This window comes from Misgurnus anguillicaudatus, chromosome 22 (assembly GCF_027580225.2).
Source record: "Misgurnus anguillicaudatus chromosome 22, ASM2758022v2, whole genome shotgun sequence".
NCBI classification, from domain to species: Eukaryota; Metazoa; Chordata; class Actinopteri; order Cypriniformes; family Cobitidae; genus Misgurnus; species Misgurnus anguillicaudatus.
The window spans coordinates 21536576-21555583 of NC_073358.2; the positions used below are offsets into that span (position 1 = coordinate 21536576).

Sequence of the window (19008 nt, forward strand, 5' to 3'; positions counted from 1 at the left end):
TATTTTATGCAAGAAGTTATTTGGGTAAAAAAATATTCCCTGTGTAGTGTAGGATAATATCATAACATTTCTAGACTTTTTAAGCACACGTGCTAAACTGTTCGCTTTAAATGCTTAAATCTTCTGTATGCGAATGTTGATTCATACCAAAATGCTTTTTTGCATAGTTGTGTTTGACACATGAAAATGTCTCCGGTTACTTATGTAACTGTTGTTCCCTGAGAAGGGAACGAGACACTGCGTCTCCCTTGCCATACTGCATCCCTAATGCCATCTTTGGCAATATTTTAGATAGCGATATACTACCTGGCTCCCGCGTCACCCTGTCTTTGTCGTTAAGCCTCACTATTGGTTGAATATGATATTCAGACGCACTTACCCCTGGAAGCATCCCCAAAGTGTCACCGCAGTGACACAGCACGAGTTCCCTCAAAAGGGAACTGTAGCAATGTATCTTAAAAGATAACACGATGTAACCTCGCTCTCACTTGAAATGTGTCCCCACATTTAGTTCTTGAATTTTAGAGTATTGGACCTGGAAGTTCCTTAAAGGGGCCTTGAATTTGAAGTTAACCAAGGTGTGGGAACCCTGAGTGTTATACAACCAGAGATTAGTGTACTTAGTGTAAATAGACACTCTGTTTTGGCATGTATTTTTGTCTATATTTGTGCTGGCATGAACACTCCAGATTGATCCTCCACAAAACCTGATGATCCATCTTATCCAAAAAAAAATTAAAAAATTCCAAAGAGCATCTTACATGCTTCAGTGGAAACAACAAATCTGACTGTTGGTACAAACAGTTAACATGGTCAGTATCATGAACATTACACACTTGATTCGTAAATAATCCAAAATTGTAAATATTTCTTATTTATTTTATGTCATAAAATGTCTGTGTTTTACATAAAGCATTGCTTAAAGTTGGTTTTAAATAGGTTTAAATTAGATTATAAATGCTAGTTTTTCAATGTGGTCTCACAGTTAAAACTGCACAGAAATTTCATGAAAATAAATAAATACTTCCTTTCTTAAATCTGTCTTTTTCATGCTTAAGTGCTATAATTGGGTCCCCAGTGCTTCTATCAACCTATAAAGACCCAGTAACTTAGTTTTAGTAAACCATTCTCTGCAAGCATGTGAAAAAATAGGTAATTGAAATTTGGCTCCCCTTGTGATGTCAGAAGGGGATAATACTGCCCCTTAATCTGCACTATCCATCCACGGCACTGCTATTTAGTGCAGAGATCAGCCCAATTGCATTTAAAAGGACACACCCAAAAATGTACAAAGTGGCAATTTTAACATGCTATGATAAATTATCTATATGGTATTTTGAGCTTTAACTTCACATATGTACTCTTGGGACACCAACAATTTATTTTGCATTTTAAAAAAGACTTAAATGTCCCCTTTAATTGCATAAGAATGAAAAAAGCCTGAGAAAATGAATTCTTAATGTTTATCCTTTTTCTTCAGATTTTGTGGTGGCCTTTTTCTTGATGTTAAAAGAAAAGCACCCTTCTTTGCAAGTGATTTCTATGATGCAATACACATCCAGTCTTTGTCTGCGATCCTTTTCATCTACCTGGGAACGGTAACCAATGCCATCACATTTGGAGGACTGTTAGGGGACGCCACAGAAAACATGCAGGTAAAGATATGGCTGTAGTTCATGGGAAACAATACAACATTATGATTGTGTTGTGTTGCTATGATCTCTAATCTGTCTGAATAAGAATCAGGGGTTACAGTGTAATAGAATCAAAGTCAATCTTTAACTGATGTAGATTTAAAGGACCTTCTTCCCTGCCATCCTTTTTAATTGATTCGCTGACAGGTCATGTGAGTAAGTTAAAGTCTCACGGTTCAAATGTTAAGCTTTCTTAAAGAATTTTAAGGTCTACTGCAAGTGTCACAGGATGATCAATGTTTAAGCTCATGGGAGCCCTTCAGTATTTGTCAGGCAACAATGTAGTGTAATTTAGAGAGATCCAAAGGTCATTTAGAGACATTTTGCATGCAGGCTGCCACGCAGGAGCAATGAAGTGTATGAGATTATGAAACAGACCCCTTTAAACTCAAACAAACACTCGCATTCACAAAACACTCCTAATGGTCTTAATTTCAATTGCTTTTCAAACAACACTTGTTATAGGAATTAACATAAAATGTTTGATTTTATGGACAGTATTGTGTTGGCATTATGGAATGTCACGTGAAAAAAATATTTATATGATGTTTTTTGTATATGTACATTGCTAGGCATGACCCATTTGACCTTGACTTATTCACGATACAGCACTAGCCTCGACTACCTTACTGCTATGGTACAGTACATAAAATACAGCTTTTGACCAATCAGAAAAAAGGACTGTTTCATTTTATTATATCCAATAGTCTTTACTCTTCATTTCATACATTTTCTCATGGTTGTGCTGCTTCCAGTGGTGCATTTTTATGTTGGAGTTTTTATCCAATCATATTTCAGCAATTATGGGTTGCCAGGGTCAAAGAAATCTGCCTTGAGGCCTTCACCAATGCTGTGTCCTGTAGCTTAAAATGAATGGCGATGAAGCTTAACTAATCCGATTTTGAGTTTGTGATTCCAAGGGCATCTAGCAGGCAATAACATCAACATTTTTAGCATTCTTTGATTGGATGATCAGAGAGCATACTACCAAAGTCCATTAAGATATGAAGAGTTTGGTTCCAAAACGCGATAAACGCCATTTTTGAAAAAAATGAGTTACTGCCAGAATCAGTATTAAATCAGGTCAGTATTTAAAAGTAAATTCTTAATTTTACGCAAAATCCAATATCCGCCGTGTTATTCTGTCATCTTTTCTCAGTTTTTTCCCAAAACGCGATAAACGCCACTCCCCCTTTTCTACAGAATGCAATAAATCCGCTCCACAGATTACAGCGCACCATTCCATGCAATGTAAACAAATAATGGTGGCGCGTTGAGTACAGGGAGTCCTAGTTTTCCTCATCTACTTTGTACTTCGTGATCAACAAACAAACAAAAACAAAATAATACTTTAATAGCATTGATAAACCTGTGATGGTGATCGCTGATTGCTGTAAAAAACGTTAAGCAACGACATCAAGTATAACCGCAGCAATGACAGTGTTCTTAATATAACAAAGTAAGTGTTTTGATTAATGACATTAATGTTTATATTTTTAATCAGTGTGTACAACTGGTCAACTAAATGAATATAACATGGCAAAGATGAATGCACATTAATATAGGCTACTGATTCAATAGATTTATAGCATTTTGAAAAAAAAAACTTGTCATGGATTTATTGCATTTTGTGGAAAAAAATCATTCGTTTTTATATCATCTTTGAAAATCAAGTTATGGATTTGAATTTTTTATGTTTTTATAACCTAAAGATACTATGTGAAAGTTTGTAACAGAAAATAGTGTGTTTCATCTTGTCACTTTCTTGGTATAGAAAACGCGTTTTTACCACTGATCTATATAAATGACTGGATTGCGCATGACGTCACACTTGTGAAGCCACCGTGCCGCCATGTTGGTATACCCAAACGTTCTATTAAATCAATGGACGTTATCAGATTTTAATGATAAAACATCACTTTACTCGTCTTCGTTTTTATATGTGAAGTTACCCTGTACATTATTACAACACAAACGTCCAAAGCATGTAAATAGTTATTTACTGAAAGTTGTACATTTTGCGTTTTAATCAGTTATTATACATTCATCTTTATTACAGTATCAGATCAAGACAGACCGCAGCATATTTAGTATTAATGACAATAAACGTGCTCATTCTGAAATCTAAATAAATAATCATACTTAAGTACCGTATGTGCATGCAATTTGCTAGTTTTGTAATTATGTTGTAAACTTACAAGTTACCTAAACTTATTTAGAGAAATAACGCTGACCGTCACAGTGTAGCTGAATGTCAAAAAAAAAAAAACTTTATTTATACCCGTGTCATTAACAAATGCAACAGACACACTCACCTTAACGGTTTTTTATAAATCCATTATCCTGCCCGATTAAAACATAAACATTGCAAATAACACCAGAATTAACAAATAATTAACGTACACATATCCTAAAAATTAACCTTGTGTAACTGATACGCTGTAAAGGGGGTAAATTTTGATCATGATTTTGAATGGAAGTCAATGACGCTGGTTGGGTATACCAAGATGGCGGCTCGAACTGTGCGCTGGCTTCACCTCACGCAGTTACGTCAAGCGTTCTATGCGCAATCCAGTCATTTATATATATCAGTGGTTTTTACCTAAATTTGTCAAAATGGATTTATTGCGTTTTGGAACCAAACTCTTCATATACACCACCAGCCAAAAGTATCTACTGTAATGTTACTAGTCCTAGTTTTAACAACTGTATGTAAAGCAGTCGGATGTCTTGCAATGGCAGTTATCACAACAGGTCCTCTAAACACATTTCACTTCAGTACTTGATTTCTTACAGGGAATTTGATGGTAACTGAACACTTTTTGACTCTTATATCATGTGTTAAGGGTGTGCTGGAGAGCTTTCTGGGTACAGCAGTGACTGGAGCTGTTTTCTGTCTCCTGGCTGGACAGCCTTTGACCATCCTCAGTAGTACAGGCCCAGTGCTAGTGTTTGAACGACTACTCTTCAACTTCAGCAGGTGTTTATTTATAATTTTTTGTATATTTTCATTAATAAAAAGATTTTAATTAATGTAATGTGTAAATGAATGAATAATTCAAGCAAATTCAAACATCTTATAGCCATGCTTACATGATGCTTATGACCTAATTGACATCAACTGTGATGTTTAAACAGATTATAAAGATAACAAAACCATTGGTTTATCCCATATTGTTATTTTTGATATGCAGTCGGGGAGCTGTTATATAAATTCAAAACTTGGTTGTATGCACACTTACCTACACTTATACTTGCAGTGTACTTATCCAACAAAATACTTTGTCTGCTGCAAAAAAATGACATTCTTACTTAGTATCTTTGTCTTGTTTTCAGTATAAACATCTAAAAATTCTTAAATTAAGATGTTTTTCTTGATGAGCAAAGGGACCTAAGAAAATAAGTCTAGCTTTTAGACAAAAAAAAAACATTTAAGTGGATTTGTGCTTAAAACAATGGGTTCTTGAAATAAGTTTACTTTTTTTCTTAAAGGAACACGCCCACATTTTGGGAATTTAGCTTATTCCCCGTATCCCCCAGAGTTAGATAAGTCCATACATACCTTTCTCATCTCTTTGCGTGCTGTAACTCTGACGCAGCCCCTGCCAGCTTAGCTTAGCACAAAGACTGGAAGTGAATAGCTCCAGCTAGCATACTGCTCCCAATAAGTGACAAAATAATGCGAACATTTTCCTGTTTATGTGTTGTGATTTGTATAGTCACAGCGTTTACAAATAACAAGGTCATATGAGACACAGCCTTCTTTTAACAGTATACATACTGGGAACATCCAGCAGCCATATCACCCTGTAGCCCAAGACAGCTTGCCCACTGAAGCTAAGCAGGGCTGAGCCTGGTCAGTACTTGGATGGGAGACCACCTGGGAAAACCAGGTTGCTGCTTGTAGGGGTGTTAGTGAGACCAGCAGGGGGTGCTCACCCTGTCGTCTGTGTGTGTCCTAACACCCCAGTATAGTGACAGGGTCAAAAAAGCACCGTCCTTCGGATGAGACGTTAAACCGAGGTCCTGACTCTCTGTGGTCATTAAAAATCCAAACTTGCCCATTGGCCTACTAATCATCCCTCATACTAATTGGCTATATCAGTCTGTCTCCTCTCTACTAATAAGCTGGTGTGTGGTGGGCGTTCTGGCGCAATATGGCTGCCGTCGCATCATCCAGGTGGATGCTGCACATTGGTGGTGGTTGAGGAGGTTCCCCCGTTCATATGTAAAGCGCTTTGAGTACTGAGAAAAGCGCTATATAAATGTAACAAATTAATTAATAACTATATTCTCTATCTTCTCGGGTGCTGTGAGCAAATCACTCTGCCCAAGTAGCATTGCTTCGTCTTCTGACTATATAGTTCCCAGTATGAATACGGTTAAAAGAAGGATGTGTCTCATATGACCTTGTTATTTATGACTATACAAATCACAACATATAAATAGGAAAACGTTGGTGTTATTTTGTCACTTACTGGGAGCAGTATGCTAGCTGGAGCCATTTACTTCCAGTCTTTGTGCTAAGCTAAGATAGCGGTGGGTGTGTCAGATAGAGTTACAGCACGCACAGAGATGAGAAAGGTATGTATGGACTTATCTAACTCTGGGGGATACAGTGAATAAGCTAAATTCCCAAAATGTGGGCGTGTTCATTTAAACACCAAATGTTTTATTTCTTGTTTTAAGCACGCATTTACTTAAGTTTTATATTTTTGTCAAAAGCTAGACTTTTTTTAGTTCGTTTTTTGCAGTGTAATAATTACACAAATACATGTTGCAAGTAGAACAAGACTGTAAAATGATATGCTACCATCATTTCAGTATAAAGTTAATATCTTATCTCCTCCACAGGGAAAACCATTTTGACTACCTAGAATTCCGCCTTTGGATTGGCTTGTGGTCGGCTTTCTATTGCCTGGTCCTCGTGGCTACTGATGCCAGCTACCTGGTGCAGTATTTCACTCGGTTTACAGAGGAGGGCTTCTCTTCTCTCATCAGCTTCATCTTTATCTACGATGCTTTCAAAAAGATGCTGAATTTATCCCATTATTACCCAATCAACTCGGACTACAAAATCAACTATGTCACACAGTATGACTGCATGTGTATGGCGCCCACTGAAGGTAAGACTTCGTACTTAAGCATTAATATTTAATTTTTGCATTTTCAAAGTAATGGACCCAGTATGTTTTTGTCTAAATAAATAAATAAATAAACAGCTTGAAAGTGTATAAAAATTCAGTATAATTCTAATTTATGTTAAGATCTTCAGTTAATTTTCCTATTAGTTTTCAGGACAAAACTATAGCATATACAATTTATTTTTAACTTGGTGTCAGCATTGCCAACAGAAGATACCAGAGTAATACACTGATTATAAAATGGGCTTAAGTATTGCACAACTTATGCTGCATGTTGCTGGCAATGCAAAGATCGTGGGGTTTACTTTAAGGAATAACACATAGATGCTAATTGATCTAAGTAAAGAAGTTAGGTTAAGAAATGTTACCATGTTCTAAAGTGTTACCAAAAAAGTATGGGTACAATGTTTGTACTTTTTGTATGCAGTTCTTTTATTAGCTTTAAAAGACACGTCAGTCATATGCAGCGCAAGTATGCATTATGTCCCTGATAGGGCCAACAGAATTCAAGGCCACGGTACAAATGTACAACAATGTTTTTGAAGTTTCTATATAATAATTAAACCACTTCTTTGTATCAGTGTAATGTATTATGCCCAAGTTAAAAATGATTTATGGCAGTGTTTGCTTCAAAGATAGATATGTTTATTGTGGTAGTGAGGGTGTGTTTGTGGCGGGGTGGTGGGGCTCAGCAGGAATGAAGGAACAAACTGGGGGGGCGGATGCGGACGTGATGTGGTGTGGGGTTAATCTCCTCCAGGTGTGCAGTACATCGATACTGTATGCAGAGGGACTGGCGCATATGGCCCCCTTCCACTCACGCTGGTTTCTTCTCTGTTAGTTGATCATCAGCCTCCCTTGACTCTTCTCCAATCCAGTGTCACAGAAAGAAACAATAGCTGTGTGGAAATAAGTTCTAGTTAGGGGAAACCCAGCAAAGAGACTCTTTAAAGATTAATGAGATAAAGAAGTGTTGAATATTTACAGCAGTCAATGCAGGAAGGCACGTGTCGTGTACCATGCCTGACTCGCCCACAAGCGTGATAAAATGTTTTCTCTTCAGGGGATGAATTCATCTCATCTGCTTGTGTACCTGTCATGTGGGTTAAGTGTTTAACTGTTCACTTAAACACAAAGATTGTAGGTATCAAGCCACATTATAGGTGTGCTACAGCTGGGATTCTGGATGCAACATATTATACAGTATGTCACAAAAGTGAGTACACCCCTCACATTTTGGCAAAAAAATAGTATATCTTCTCATACTAAAATATTTGCTGAAATGTGAGGGGTGTACTCGCTTCTGTAACATACATATATATGTTTTTTATAGATAGATATATATTTGTCACATATATATATATATATAAAACAAATAAATAATAGTGTAGGGAACACAGCATATGCTTATAAAATGTGTATCAATAACCCACTTTCTGTTTCTTTGCATAACACCCAGATGCATAAATTATCATTTGTCACTCACAAATATTTATGGTTCTTCTTTCTAAAATCCTTGTGTTTTACAGTTAATACATCAGATGTGTATACTGATCCGCTTGATTCATCAGTAGCCTGGACTGTAAATTACAGCGATACAGTAAGTGATTCCTGTTCATTACTGAAATATGTGTATGAAACTTCATAGATTCACTGATGTTACCTAATGAAACTCTGAACTTAGACAAACCACTAGAGAAAACTTCCTGTCCTGGTTATATTCAGAAAAGGTAGTAATCATTTTATTCATTAAATTGGGAGGCATTCTCTCCTGGTCTGGCAGAAAGTTTAATTTCTTTACCTCTTTCCCCGCCAGCGTTTTTTAAAAGAAAAGTTGCCAGCATTTTTTTAAATATTTTCACAAAAGTTTCAGAAAATTCATTTTCTGCCTTTCATCATCCTACCTTCATTAGTTCGCTTTTTAACACCTCTCAAATATGGATCGGTTTCTTCAAAAATAGCAATTTTATAGCAAAAAGCTGAGATAATAAAATTTTTGTGAAGGACTTTTGATAGAAATCAAATTCAGAGCGATCCTCAAAACATACATGGAGTTTGAACTGTTTGCCCTAAGGGAATACTTCTGGGTTTTATAAGCTGGGTAGGAGCGCTACCTAGTGGATAATAGCGGATATACGGATTGCTGAAAAATTATTTCAATAGAGGGTATGCATTGACGTCACTTTTCCACGCGACCACGCCGGAACTCGCCCTGTTGAGTGTCAAATGACTCAACAAAATGGCTGTTTTTTATAGCGGCTGCTGCGAAGTTATAGAGTAATACAGATTATTTATGAAATGTAATAGAGTAATAATGATGATAATATGCTTTGGAATGTATGTTTTCCAAAGAAAAACACGGATAAAATACAAATACTTGAAAAATACTTTTAAGTAGAAAGTAAAACGTCTGCTTGATAGTTACCCTAGCAACTTATCAACCCACCTGTGGTCTGTGGACGTTGGAATGAACGATCAATTTACTTCTCCTTTCTGTGTTTCTTAGGAGTCTGTAAAACGATAGCTCCGAATTCTTGTTAATCTGTTAGTACAGTCTATCACACAACAGCTTTTTCCCATTTAGACGTGTTTTCACAGTGTTTTCGCTGATTTCACACTATATTCAAATGCTGCCGCTCTGTCTTTTGCCACTCAGTTGGCGTAACCGCAATAATTTTCGCCGAAGGTGACGTCACGTGCATACCCTCTACACTGTAAAAAATAATATGCCCTATCTACTCAATAAAATTGTGGCAACAGATTACACGCAATATCATTAATTACATTCAACAAATCAAAATTGATTTAGATTTACTCTATAACTCCTTAATATTTACATATTCAAAAAGCCAAACTGCAATTTGCAATTAAAATTTTTATTAAAATTTAAACAAAAATATTGTGTATACTAGACAAAGATCTAGCAGTATACAATAAAAAATATTATGCCATATCTACTCAATAAAAGTGTGGCAACAGATTACAAGCAATATCATTAATTAAATTCCACAAATAAAAATTGTGTTAGAATCACTACATAAACTCTTTAATAGTAACCCATTCAAAAAGGTAATCTGCAATTTGCAATTAGAAATTAATTTAAATTTAAACAAAATATTGGGTATACAGGACAAAGACCTAGCACTATACAATAAATTCTATTCAATTATACTATTTTAATTTAACATCATCCATTAATATTTTTATTAGTAATGAGTATTATATCTGATTTCAGAATGACAGACAAAGATGAATCAATTCTTATTTTATTGCAGTCAAAAGAACAGGAAAGCATCTCATGTTAATGATGTATTTGTAACAGTGTACAATTCAAAAAGTATTTTACAGTCTTTAAAGAAAACCGTCCACATTTCCCGTCCACAAGGTTCCATGTTTGTGTTTTGTTACATTGATTCACACCCAGAAAATCAGACAGCAGTTTAGACTAACTGTACTGTAATCAGTTCATAAACTTTGAAGAATCCAGCTCCAAGAAAAGTTTCTGAAACACCTGAAAAGATGCCTGGGATACTGGAGATTCAATGCATAGATCCAAGGATAAAGCATGCCCCGTGAACACCTTTAAGGCCTCAATAACAATTCCAGTATCCCTTGGGCTGCCACTCCTAGAAGATCCATTCTTTACAATTACAGCCATCACAAGCTGCTCAAGTCCCTCCTCTTCATCTTTATCCTGCAACATTAAACAGCAAATATGTCTTAAAACCTTTATAAATGTATACAGCTTGAATATTGAAATAATCCACACATTAAACTTGTATATTAAAATGTTTTAAAGAAAACTGGAAGATATGTGCAATGGAGTTCATCTGAGTTTGTGGCTTATTAGGTATGTTTGAAATGTGCAATAATATTGAAAACTGATAAAAAAAATTCTCATTGGAATTACAAATAATATCAAAAAAATTTTGAAAAGATATATAATCTATATTTATAATTAGGGCAAATCTTTTCCCTACATTTTTTTCTGTCACACGACAGTCACATATTTATTTGTTAACCAAGTTACTCACATGTGTATATACACACACACATACACTATATACACAATATAATATGTACAATATATTCATTTAATAATATTCCTCACCTTTTGTTGTGAATAAAGTTCTCCCTCAGCAATGTTTCACGTTGCCTGCAGGAAGCTGCAGTACTTTACAGGCCTTCATGAACACACAATTTAGATAATAGGTCGCGAAATTAATAATAATAATAAAATGTTCAATTTACATTATGTAGAAAGCTTAAACATTTTAAAAAGACAACTTATACATTTAATATCTTACTCACCTTTTGTGGAATTAAATGAATAATGTTATATTTCCCCTCAGTAATGATACTGTACTCGCGGGAAAATTCAACACAGGGCGTCGCAATTGAGCACACATTAATTTACAGCGAAGAATAGTTTTATATTACCAATTTATTCGAATACTTTGTGGATATAGTTAACACAAAACTAAATAAACCGAAAAAGACCGCAGTAAAGTCACATTTATTTTTATAACACGAACCATGCGAGCGAGCGAGCAGAATTTGTCATAATAGATACATACATGATACATATCTATGAGAGTTAGTGATAAGAGAGGAACAGTATGATTGGTCAGTTTTTCTGTCACTCAAAATGAGTTGCATCTGGACCACCAATCGCAGCATGCGAATCGACGAATGCATCCTAGATATGCGACCTCCTGGGTCCTAAAGCTGAAGTTACGTCCAAACCCAGTTCATATTAATCCTTATTGTAATTAATATTTACAAATTACAAACAAATTATACAAAGAAACCCTGCTTATAGACTTATAAGACTAAAGATTGCCCGTTAAATTTACCCGAAATGAATTTAATCCACAGTTTAAACACTACATTGACGTCACAGCCAGCGGAGATTTTCAGAGACTGGCCGAGGTGAGGCGACGTTGACCGGTATATTTACGCGCGGAGCGCCGGCTGATTATCTGGAGCTCCCATCGCCACAAAACTCGAAGGAAATGTTTAAATAGGCGATATCTTTATGAACCTACTGCAGATTCTTGTTTAAAAAACATACATTCTCGACTGAAATGCTTTCAAAACTTTGAATGTTGGCACAATAACAGAAATATTTCCTAAATCCGTCTGCTCAGCGCTCACGACTTGCAATACAACCCGGAATGGTTTTTGATTTAAAACAGCTGATTAATATTACGTTGGATTTATTCAGTATTCGCTACATGCGCAGATACACAATAAGAATAGCTAAATCCTTCACAAAAACAATAAGTTGTTTTTATTCCAGTCATTTTTAAAGAATTTTAACACAAAAAAAATAACAAACTACATGAAATTTATTTCATTAAATAAAGTTTACATATTCAATTTCATCAAATCTACAAGCCTGCAGAATGACTTTTTACAGTGTATAGATGAGTTAACTCGTCAATGGCGGGTAAAGACTTAAACCCCTTAGCTTTAGCAAAATTGAGCACCCTGCTAAAACAATTTTTATTCAAAATAATAGACAAATGGTGTTTGTGACAATGGTCTCGTTCAGATGGTTCTGTCAGTTTGAGATCAATGAAACACAATTCCCAATTTCTTGCCAACATCTTTGTGACTTCTGAATAAAGCACCGGTCTTGTTTCATACCCTTTGTTTAAATCTGAACAATAACAGGACTAGTGTAAGAGTCTGAAGACAGCAAAACATCTGTATTCATAACAGAAATATCTCTTGAGATTTAAAGGAATGTTCTGGGTTTCATACAAGCTCCATTGATCATATTTATGGCATGATGGAGTAAAGGTAAACAGTGGCAAAGGGTTTGAAAGCAGAAAAGCCTGCATTAAAGCACCTGTAATTATTTAGTGTAACCATGTCTGTTATTTTAACTGTAGGTTGTGTTTGTAAAATTGTATACTTGCTTGTACACTCTCAGAAAGAAAGGTTCAAGAGTTTGTTTTAAGAAGGTCCCAATATGCCAGTTATGGTACAAAAGTGACACATTTTCTACCTTGTATCTTTATTCTGAGAGTGAATCACACAGTTTAAGGGTGTTGAATTGTTATGACAAAGATGAAAGATTGCATATAACTTTACACAGACAAGGTTAGTAAGCAAATACTCTCATCACAGTGAGTACAATATTATAAACGTAGTAGCTTTACTTTCAGAAATAGTGTGTATTGTAATTGCTTGGACTTACTGGCTATGTTTACATGCAGCAAATTTTGTCAATCTGACTGAATTTAATCTGATTGCAGGTTACGACAGTACAGTTTACATGTAGCCTAAACATGCAATTTGATTAAAATGTTCGTTTACATATACATTCTATATAATCCAAACCAAATGTCTGCGCACAGCCACGGTTGATGTTTCAAAACCAGCCCAATGGACATTCAAAACTACACTGCCAGTAACTTACTGTAGGTTTTACATTTATGTTATTTACTGGCAACATTTTGTTCAAAGTTAAAAAAACATGAAACATTTTCAGACTTTATCTTCTACAGTAAGTTACTGGCAACCAGCTGCAAAATTACAGCAAATTTTTTACAGTGTAGCCCAAAAGCATCCCAATGACTATTTACAGCCAAATACCAATAAATAATAAATTAAATCCCTTTATCTTCAAACAGCTACTGTTTAAAACTATCCAAAATCTCAAGTCCGCAAAAAGCAGAGGACCTGGCAACGCAGCGCACAGAATCTCTCGTCGAGTTTATGCTTTATCGCTGGATAAATGTACGAAGTTGAGTTGGAGAATGTTGTTCTTAAGAATTTTTTAGATATAGTCAAAGAAAACACATTTTCGAATGGCACAATGCTATTGTATTGCTTTATGTAATGATATGAAAGACATGAATGTACAGCGCGCGATCCCATTATCTTAATAATGCGTGTTGCCGTTGTCTTGCTATTGCATGTTTCTGTGACGATTGAGCCATCAATAAAATTACAAACGGGATATTTGGTTGTATGTAAATGTACCTACTAATGCACTTCTGTTTTATAACAATAACTTTAAAGTTTGCTTTAAAAACTCAATCAGAATGTTAAACCAAATTATGCCACAAATACATTTATGTATAAAAAATCCTTGATTAATGTAATGTTGTGGTCATGTTTATGAAATTAATTTATGTGTCATTTTTGCAGCGTTTAAATGCTAGCTGGTCATCCCTGACAAAGAAGGAATGCCTGAAATATGGAGGGGAGTTGGTGGGCAAAGCCTGTGACTTTGTGCCCGACATCACCCTCATCTCCTTCATTCTCTTCTTTGGCACCTACACTTGCTCCATGTGTCTAAAGAAATTTAAGACCAGCCCTTACTTTCCTACTACTGTGAGTAACAACACTTGCTACTGTATGTGTCTTTCTTTGTTAACTTGTAACATAAGTGTGACTACAACTGTATTTAAAGGATAAGTCAATTTTCTTAAAAAAAATCCAGATAATTTACTCACCACCATGTCATCCAAATTGTTTTTCTTTGTTCAGTCGAGAATATATTATGTTTTTTGAGGAAAACATTCCAGGATTTTTCTCATTTTAATGGACTTTAATGGACCCCAATGCTTAACACTTCACTCAACTCTTAACAGTTTTTTTCAATGGAGATTCAAAGGACTCTAAACGATCCCAAATGAGGCATAAGGGTCTTATCTAGCGAAACGATTGTCATTTTTGACAAGAAAAAAGAAATATGCACTTTTAAACAACAACAACTCGTCTATCTCCGGTCCTGTGATGCGTCAGCGCGACCTCACGCAATACGTCATCACATCAAGAGGTCACGGATGATGTATGCGAAACTACGGCCCAGTGTTTACAAGTGTGGAGAAAGAGGACCGTTCCGACGTTGTTGTATGTCGAATGATACAAATTAATGTCTTTGCGTCAGTTTATTGTTTACAATAGTCCGCAAATGTGCGTTTCATATATGTAACACGTGACCTCTTTACGTCACTACGCGATTACGGGAGGTCGCGCTGGTGCATCACAGGACCGGATATAGACGAGAAGTTGTGGTTTAAAAGTGCATTTTTTTTTTTTCTTGTCAAAAATGTCAATCGTTTCACTAGATAAGACCCTTATGCCTCTTTTGAGATCTTTTATAGTCCTTTGAATCTCCGTTGAAAAAAACAACTTAAGTGTTGGTGTCCATTAAAGTCCATTAAAATGAGAAAAATTCTGCTCAAAAAACATAATTTCTTCTCGACTGAACAAAGAAAGACATCAACATTTTGGATGACATTGTGGTGAGTAAATTATCTGGATTTTTTTTAAGAAAACGGACTAATCCTTTAATTGTTGGTTCTTGTTTTTATGCAGGTGAGAAAGCTCATAAGTGACTTTGCCATTATTTTGGCCATTTTAATCTTTTGTGGTGTTGATGCTCTTGTTGGGGTTGAAACACCAAAGCTCATAGTGCCAACTGAATTTAAGGTAAGCATCCTGTCAAACTTGCCCTGTCTATTAGAAATACAGTAGTCAACCTATAATATAACCTTATATTCAGACATTTAGAGGATCGCAAAAAAGAAATGATTGAAAATTGTTGCACATAGAGTATTTTGCCAGATTTCGATGTTATTTTCCGGCCATATAAAAAGCATAATTTTCCTTTTTTTTTGTTTTTGGTAAACGTTGCAAACTATACTTTAAAGCATTGCGAGCAAGTTATGCTTTGATTCGTATTTACTAATTCACACACTGTTACTTTCCATTAAAATAATGTTGTTCTTAAAATCCACTTAAGATGATACTGTTTGTTTGCTGTTAAAATTTGCCAAGTGTCTTTACCACAAATGACTCTGATCCTCACACCTCACTTCTCTTATATTTTAAGCCAACAAGCCCACACCGCGGCTGGTTTGTGCCACCGTTCGGAGGTAACCCCTGGTGGGTGTACCTGGCAGCTGCTCTACCTGCCCTGCTGGTCACCATCCTGCTCTTCATGGATCAGCAGATCACCGCTGTCATCGTCAATCGCAAGGAGCACAAGCTCAAGGTAGACCTGCCGTGAGTGTGCTGTGCGATTCTCTCCCAAACCAGATGGTTTATCACGCTCACTTTGAGCCACCCAGGATCACAGAAAATGCTGTGGGCAACTAAACGGGCATATTTATAGAAAAGTCTCTTATGGATAGAGTTTATTAAGGGTTTTGTCCTTGAGGATTCAAAAATTTAGTTATTTAAACAGATGGTTAGAGACATAGAATAAAAAGCAACAACATGATAAAGAAAGGAATGTTTGGGAATGTTTTAATTAGATTGAAAATGAAAACACTACTTCTCTTTCAGTTTGTATGACAGCTGGAGCATGCCTTAAGAGAATTAGGAACTTTTTTCCAGAATTTTTTGTCAAACTCGTAGTGGCAATTTCCGGGACAGTGTTTAGATTAATCCAGGACTAGGCCTTATATATCAGGACATTTAAGTAGTTTTTACTAACATACCTTTCAAAAAAGATATGTCAGTGCATGATGTCAAGAAAATTTACTTTTTCCAGGTTTAAAGGTGCAATGTGTAACTTTTATAAGGATCTCTTGACAGAAATGCAATATAAAATACATAACTATATTATCAGGGGTGTATAAAGACCTTTCATAATGAACTGTTATATTTTTATTACCTTAGAATGAGACGTTTTTATCTACATACACAGAGGGTCACCTTACATGGAAGTCGCCATTTTGTTTCTACAGAAGCCCATAACGGACAAACGTCTTTACTAAGTTGTCTCCAACGATGACATGTTTGCCCTGTCGTGGCAACCGTAGCTTTTCTATGCGTTTCGGTGAACGGTGGACTGACATTTGCAACCTCACCACTAGATGCACTAAAATTTACACACTGCATCTTTAAGTGCTATAAGTGTGTCCCCAGTGCTTCTATGAACCTAGGAAATGTGAAAAGAGCAACACGGTAACTTAGTTTTGGTAAACCATTCTCTGCAAGCATGTAAAAAAGTAGGTCATTGAAATTTGGCTCCCCTTGTGATGTCAGAAATCTTAACCTGCACTATCCAACCAAAGCACTGCCATGTAGTGCAGAGATCAGCTAATTTGCATTTAAAAGGTACTTTTTTAAGATACTTTATTTGACATCTTAAAAAGTTTTGTGAAATGTTAAAGGGGTTATTTCACATATCGCGTCTTTTGCACTCTCAAGTTCGTTATTTCAAATGTAGCCACGCAGTATGTGCGCTTATAAATCAAGCAGCTAGTTTTTTCAGGCGATGCCACACCGTAGAGGTCTTCACGGGTCCACTTAGATCCGAAAACCCGAGGTCCGACCCGAGACCCGATCGGGTGACATTGTGTGGTTGTCGGAAGGTTCATTTTCGTTGAGACAAACATGTCAGTCAATTATAAATGTAAATTTTAGCGGTTACGTTGGTGTCGTCGTCAAATTGGTTGCAAGGCCACCGGAGTTTCTTTCTGTCGCGTGGGTCTGCAGAATGCACACACGTCAGTGCCGTTTACATTCGGTTCCAGTCGGGTTAAAAAAATGTTTTCACTAGTTCGGGTCGGACTCGGGTCTAATTTTCTCGGGTTTGTCTCGGGTCGGGTCTTTCTTTAAAAATTTTTTATTTATGCACGTCGGGTTCGGGTATGAAGTGATTCGGGTCATTTCGGGTCGGGTACATTTCTTTGGACCAGAGAAGACCTCTACCACACCGCATCGAGTTAACAACATTTCAACTTTTCAGAATGCTGCAAGCGCGTAGATCATGTGACAATGTTTTCCATGTTTCTTTAGGGGCGACATGTGAACGGCCCCTAAGGCAGCTTAAACAAGAATTTAAGTCTGGGACTAGTATAAGCCTTGTCCAGGAAACCGCCCATATGCATTTCACTAAGCAGAGCATCCAACTTTATCCAGCCATTGCACTGTTGTCCCATATAGGAACAGATTCTCAATAGTGGAACAAAGAAGGAATTGTAAATCAGACAACAGCAAGTCATTCATTCTCTCCAAAGCCTGTAATGTGAGAATAGCCTTTAAACATTGTGACCTCTTACTATAATGCTTTCCCATTGTATTTTATCTTTGTGTAAATTACACTGCTTCTGGGACATACTACACCTGAGGTTTTGTGCCATGCAGCATCACTTTTAAGCTTAATAAAGGTGCTATATAAAAATAACGTTTATTTTTATTATTATTATACATTTTATAATGTTAATATCAAGCACTCAGGCAACCTAAAGCATTGTTTAAGTTTGACAAAATGATCCACTACCATCACATCCACTGATCTCTGTTATCCAGGGAATGATGATGATATTATGAAACCCAATAGATTCTTTTCTTTGTTTTCATTAGAAAGGTGCAGGCTATCATCTGGATCTGTTCTGGGTAGCTGTTCTGCTGGCATTGTGCTCTTTCATGGGTTTGCCCTGGTATGTTGCTGCTACGGTTATTTCTATCGCTCACATTGACAGCTTAAAGATGGAGACAGAGACGTCTGCCCCTGGAGAGCAGCCCAAATTCTTGGGCGTCAGGTGAGTTCTTAAACATTTAATAGATCTACTACATTTTTGGACAACATTTTTGAAGATCTCACTATTTCTGTGCACAAGACTACAGTGTTTGGCTCAGTGGGGGGCCTTTTTAAAAATGTGGGCTGCTTGTTTGATTAAATTTCATGGGGTTTTATTGATACAGCTGTAAGCTGAACAAATGTAAACAGGATCTGACTGGATCTGTCAAAAACATGACCACTTGTATTTAGGTCATGTTTTTGAACACTTTTGAAGTTCTTTTTATACTCAAGGTATGCCAGATGTTAATTAATAATATACTTGTAATTGGTTAAATTTTGGATTTCATATGTTAAAATTTTTCTATTTTTCGTTTCAGGGAACAAAGAGTCACTGGTGTAGCTGTCTTCCTTCTTACTGGTCTGTCTGTCTTTATGGCTCCCATCCTCAAGGTAATGAATGATGCAGTAGTATTAGACACACACTGTTGTAATGAGATTTGTGTGTGGCTTTAAAAATTATTTCTTTTTCACAGTTTATACCTATGCCAGTGCTGTATGGAGTTTTCCTCTACATGGGTGTTGCCTCACTCAATGGAGTGCAGGTATGTTGCCGAATACAGCCTGCAGACTTTTTTAGTTTTTATGTTTCTATAAGCTATAGAATAGACTG

At 36.2% G+C, this 19008-nt stretch overlaps 1 protein-coding gene across 3 annotated transcripts in view; it reads left to right on the top strand.

Moving 5' to 3' along the window:
* The window catches only part of slc4a4a (solute carrier family 4 member 4a), a 77267-nt gene that overhangs the window by 52559 nt on the left and 5700 nt on the right, over positions 1-19008 (top strand). For all 3 annotated transcript variants that reach the window (XM_073861085.1, XM_073861086.1, XM_073861087.1), the window contains 10 exons: positions 1481-1655; positions 4541-4674; positions 6549-6820; positions 8368-8438; positions 14003-14188; positions 15179-15292; positions 15696-15857; positions 18179-18357; positions 18716-18788; positions 18872-18940. In XM_073861085.1, coding sequence (XP_073717186.1) covers positions 1481-1655; positions 4541-4674; positions 6549-6820; positions 8368-8438; positions 14003-14188; positions 15179-15292; positions 15696-15857; positions 18179-18357; positions 18716-18788; positions 18872-18940 — 1435 coding nt within the window. The remainder of the gene's footprint in view (positions 1-1480; positions 1656-4540; positions 4675-6548; positions 6821-8367; positions 8439-14002; positions 14189-15178; positions 15293-15695; positions 15858-18178; positions 18358-18715; positions 18789-18871; positions 18941-19008) is intronic.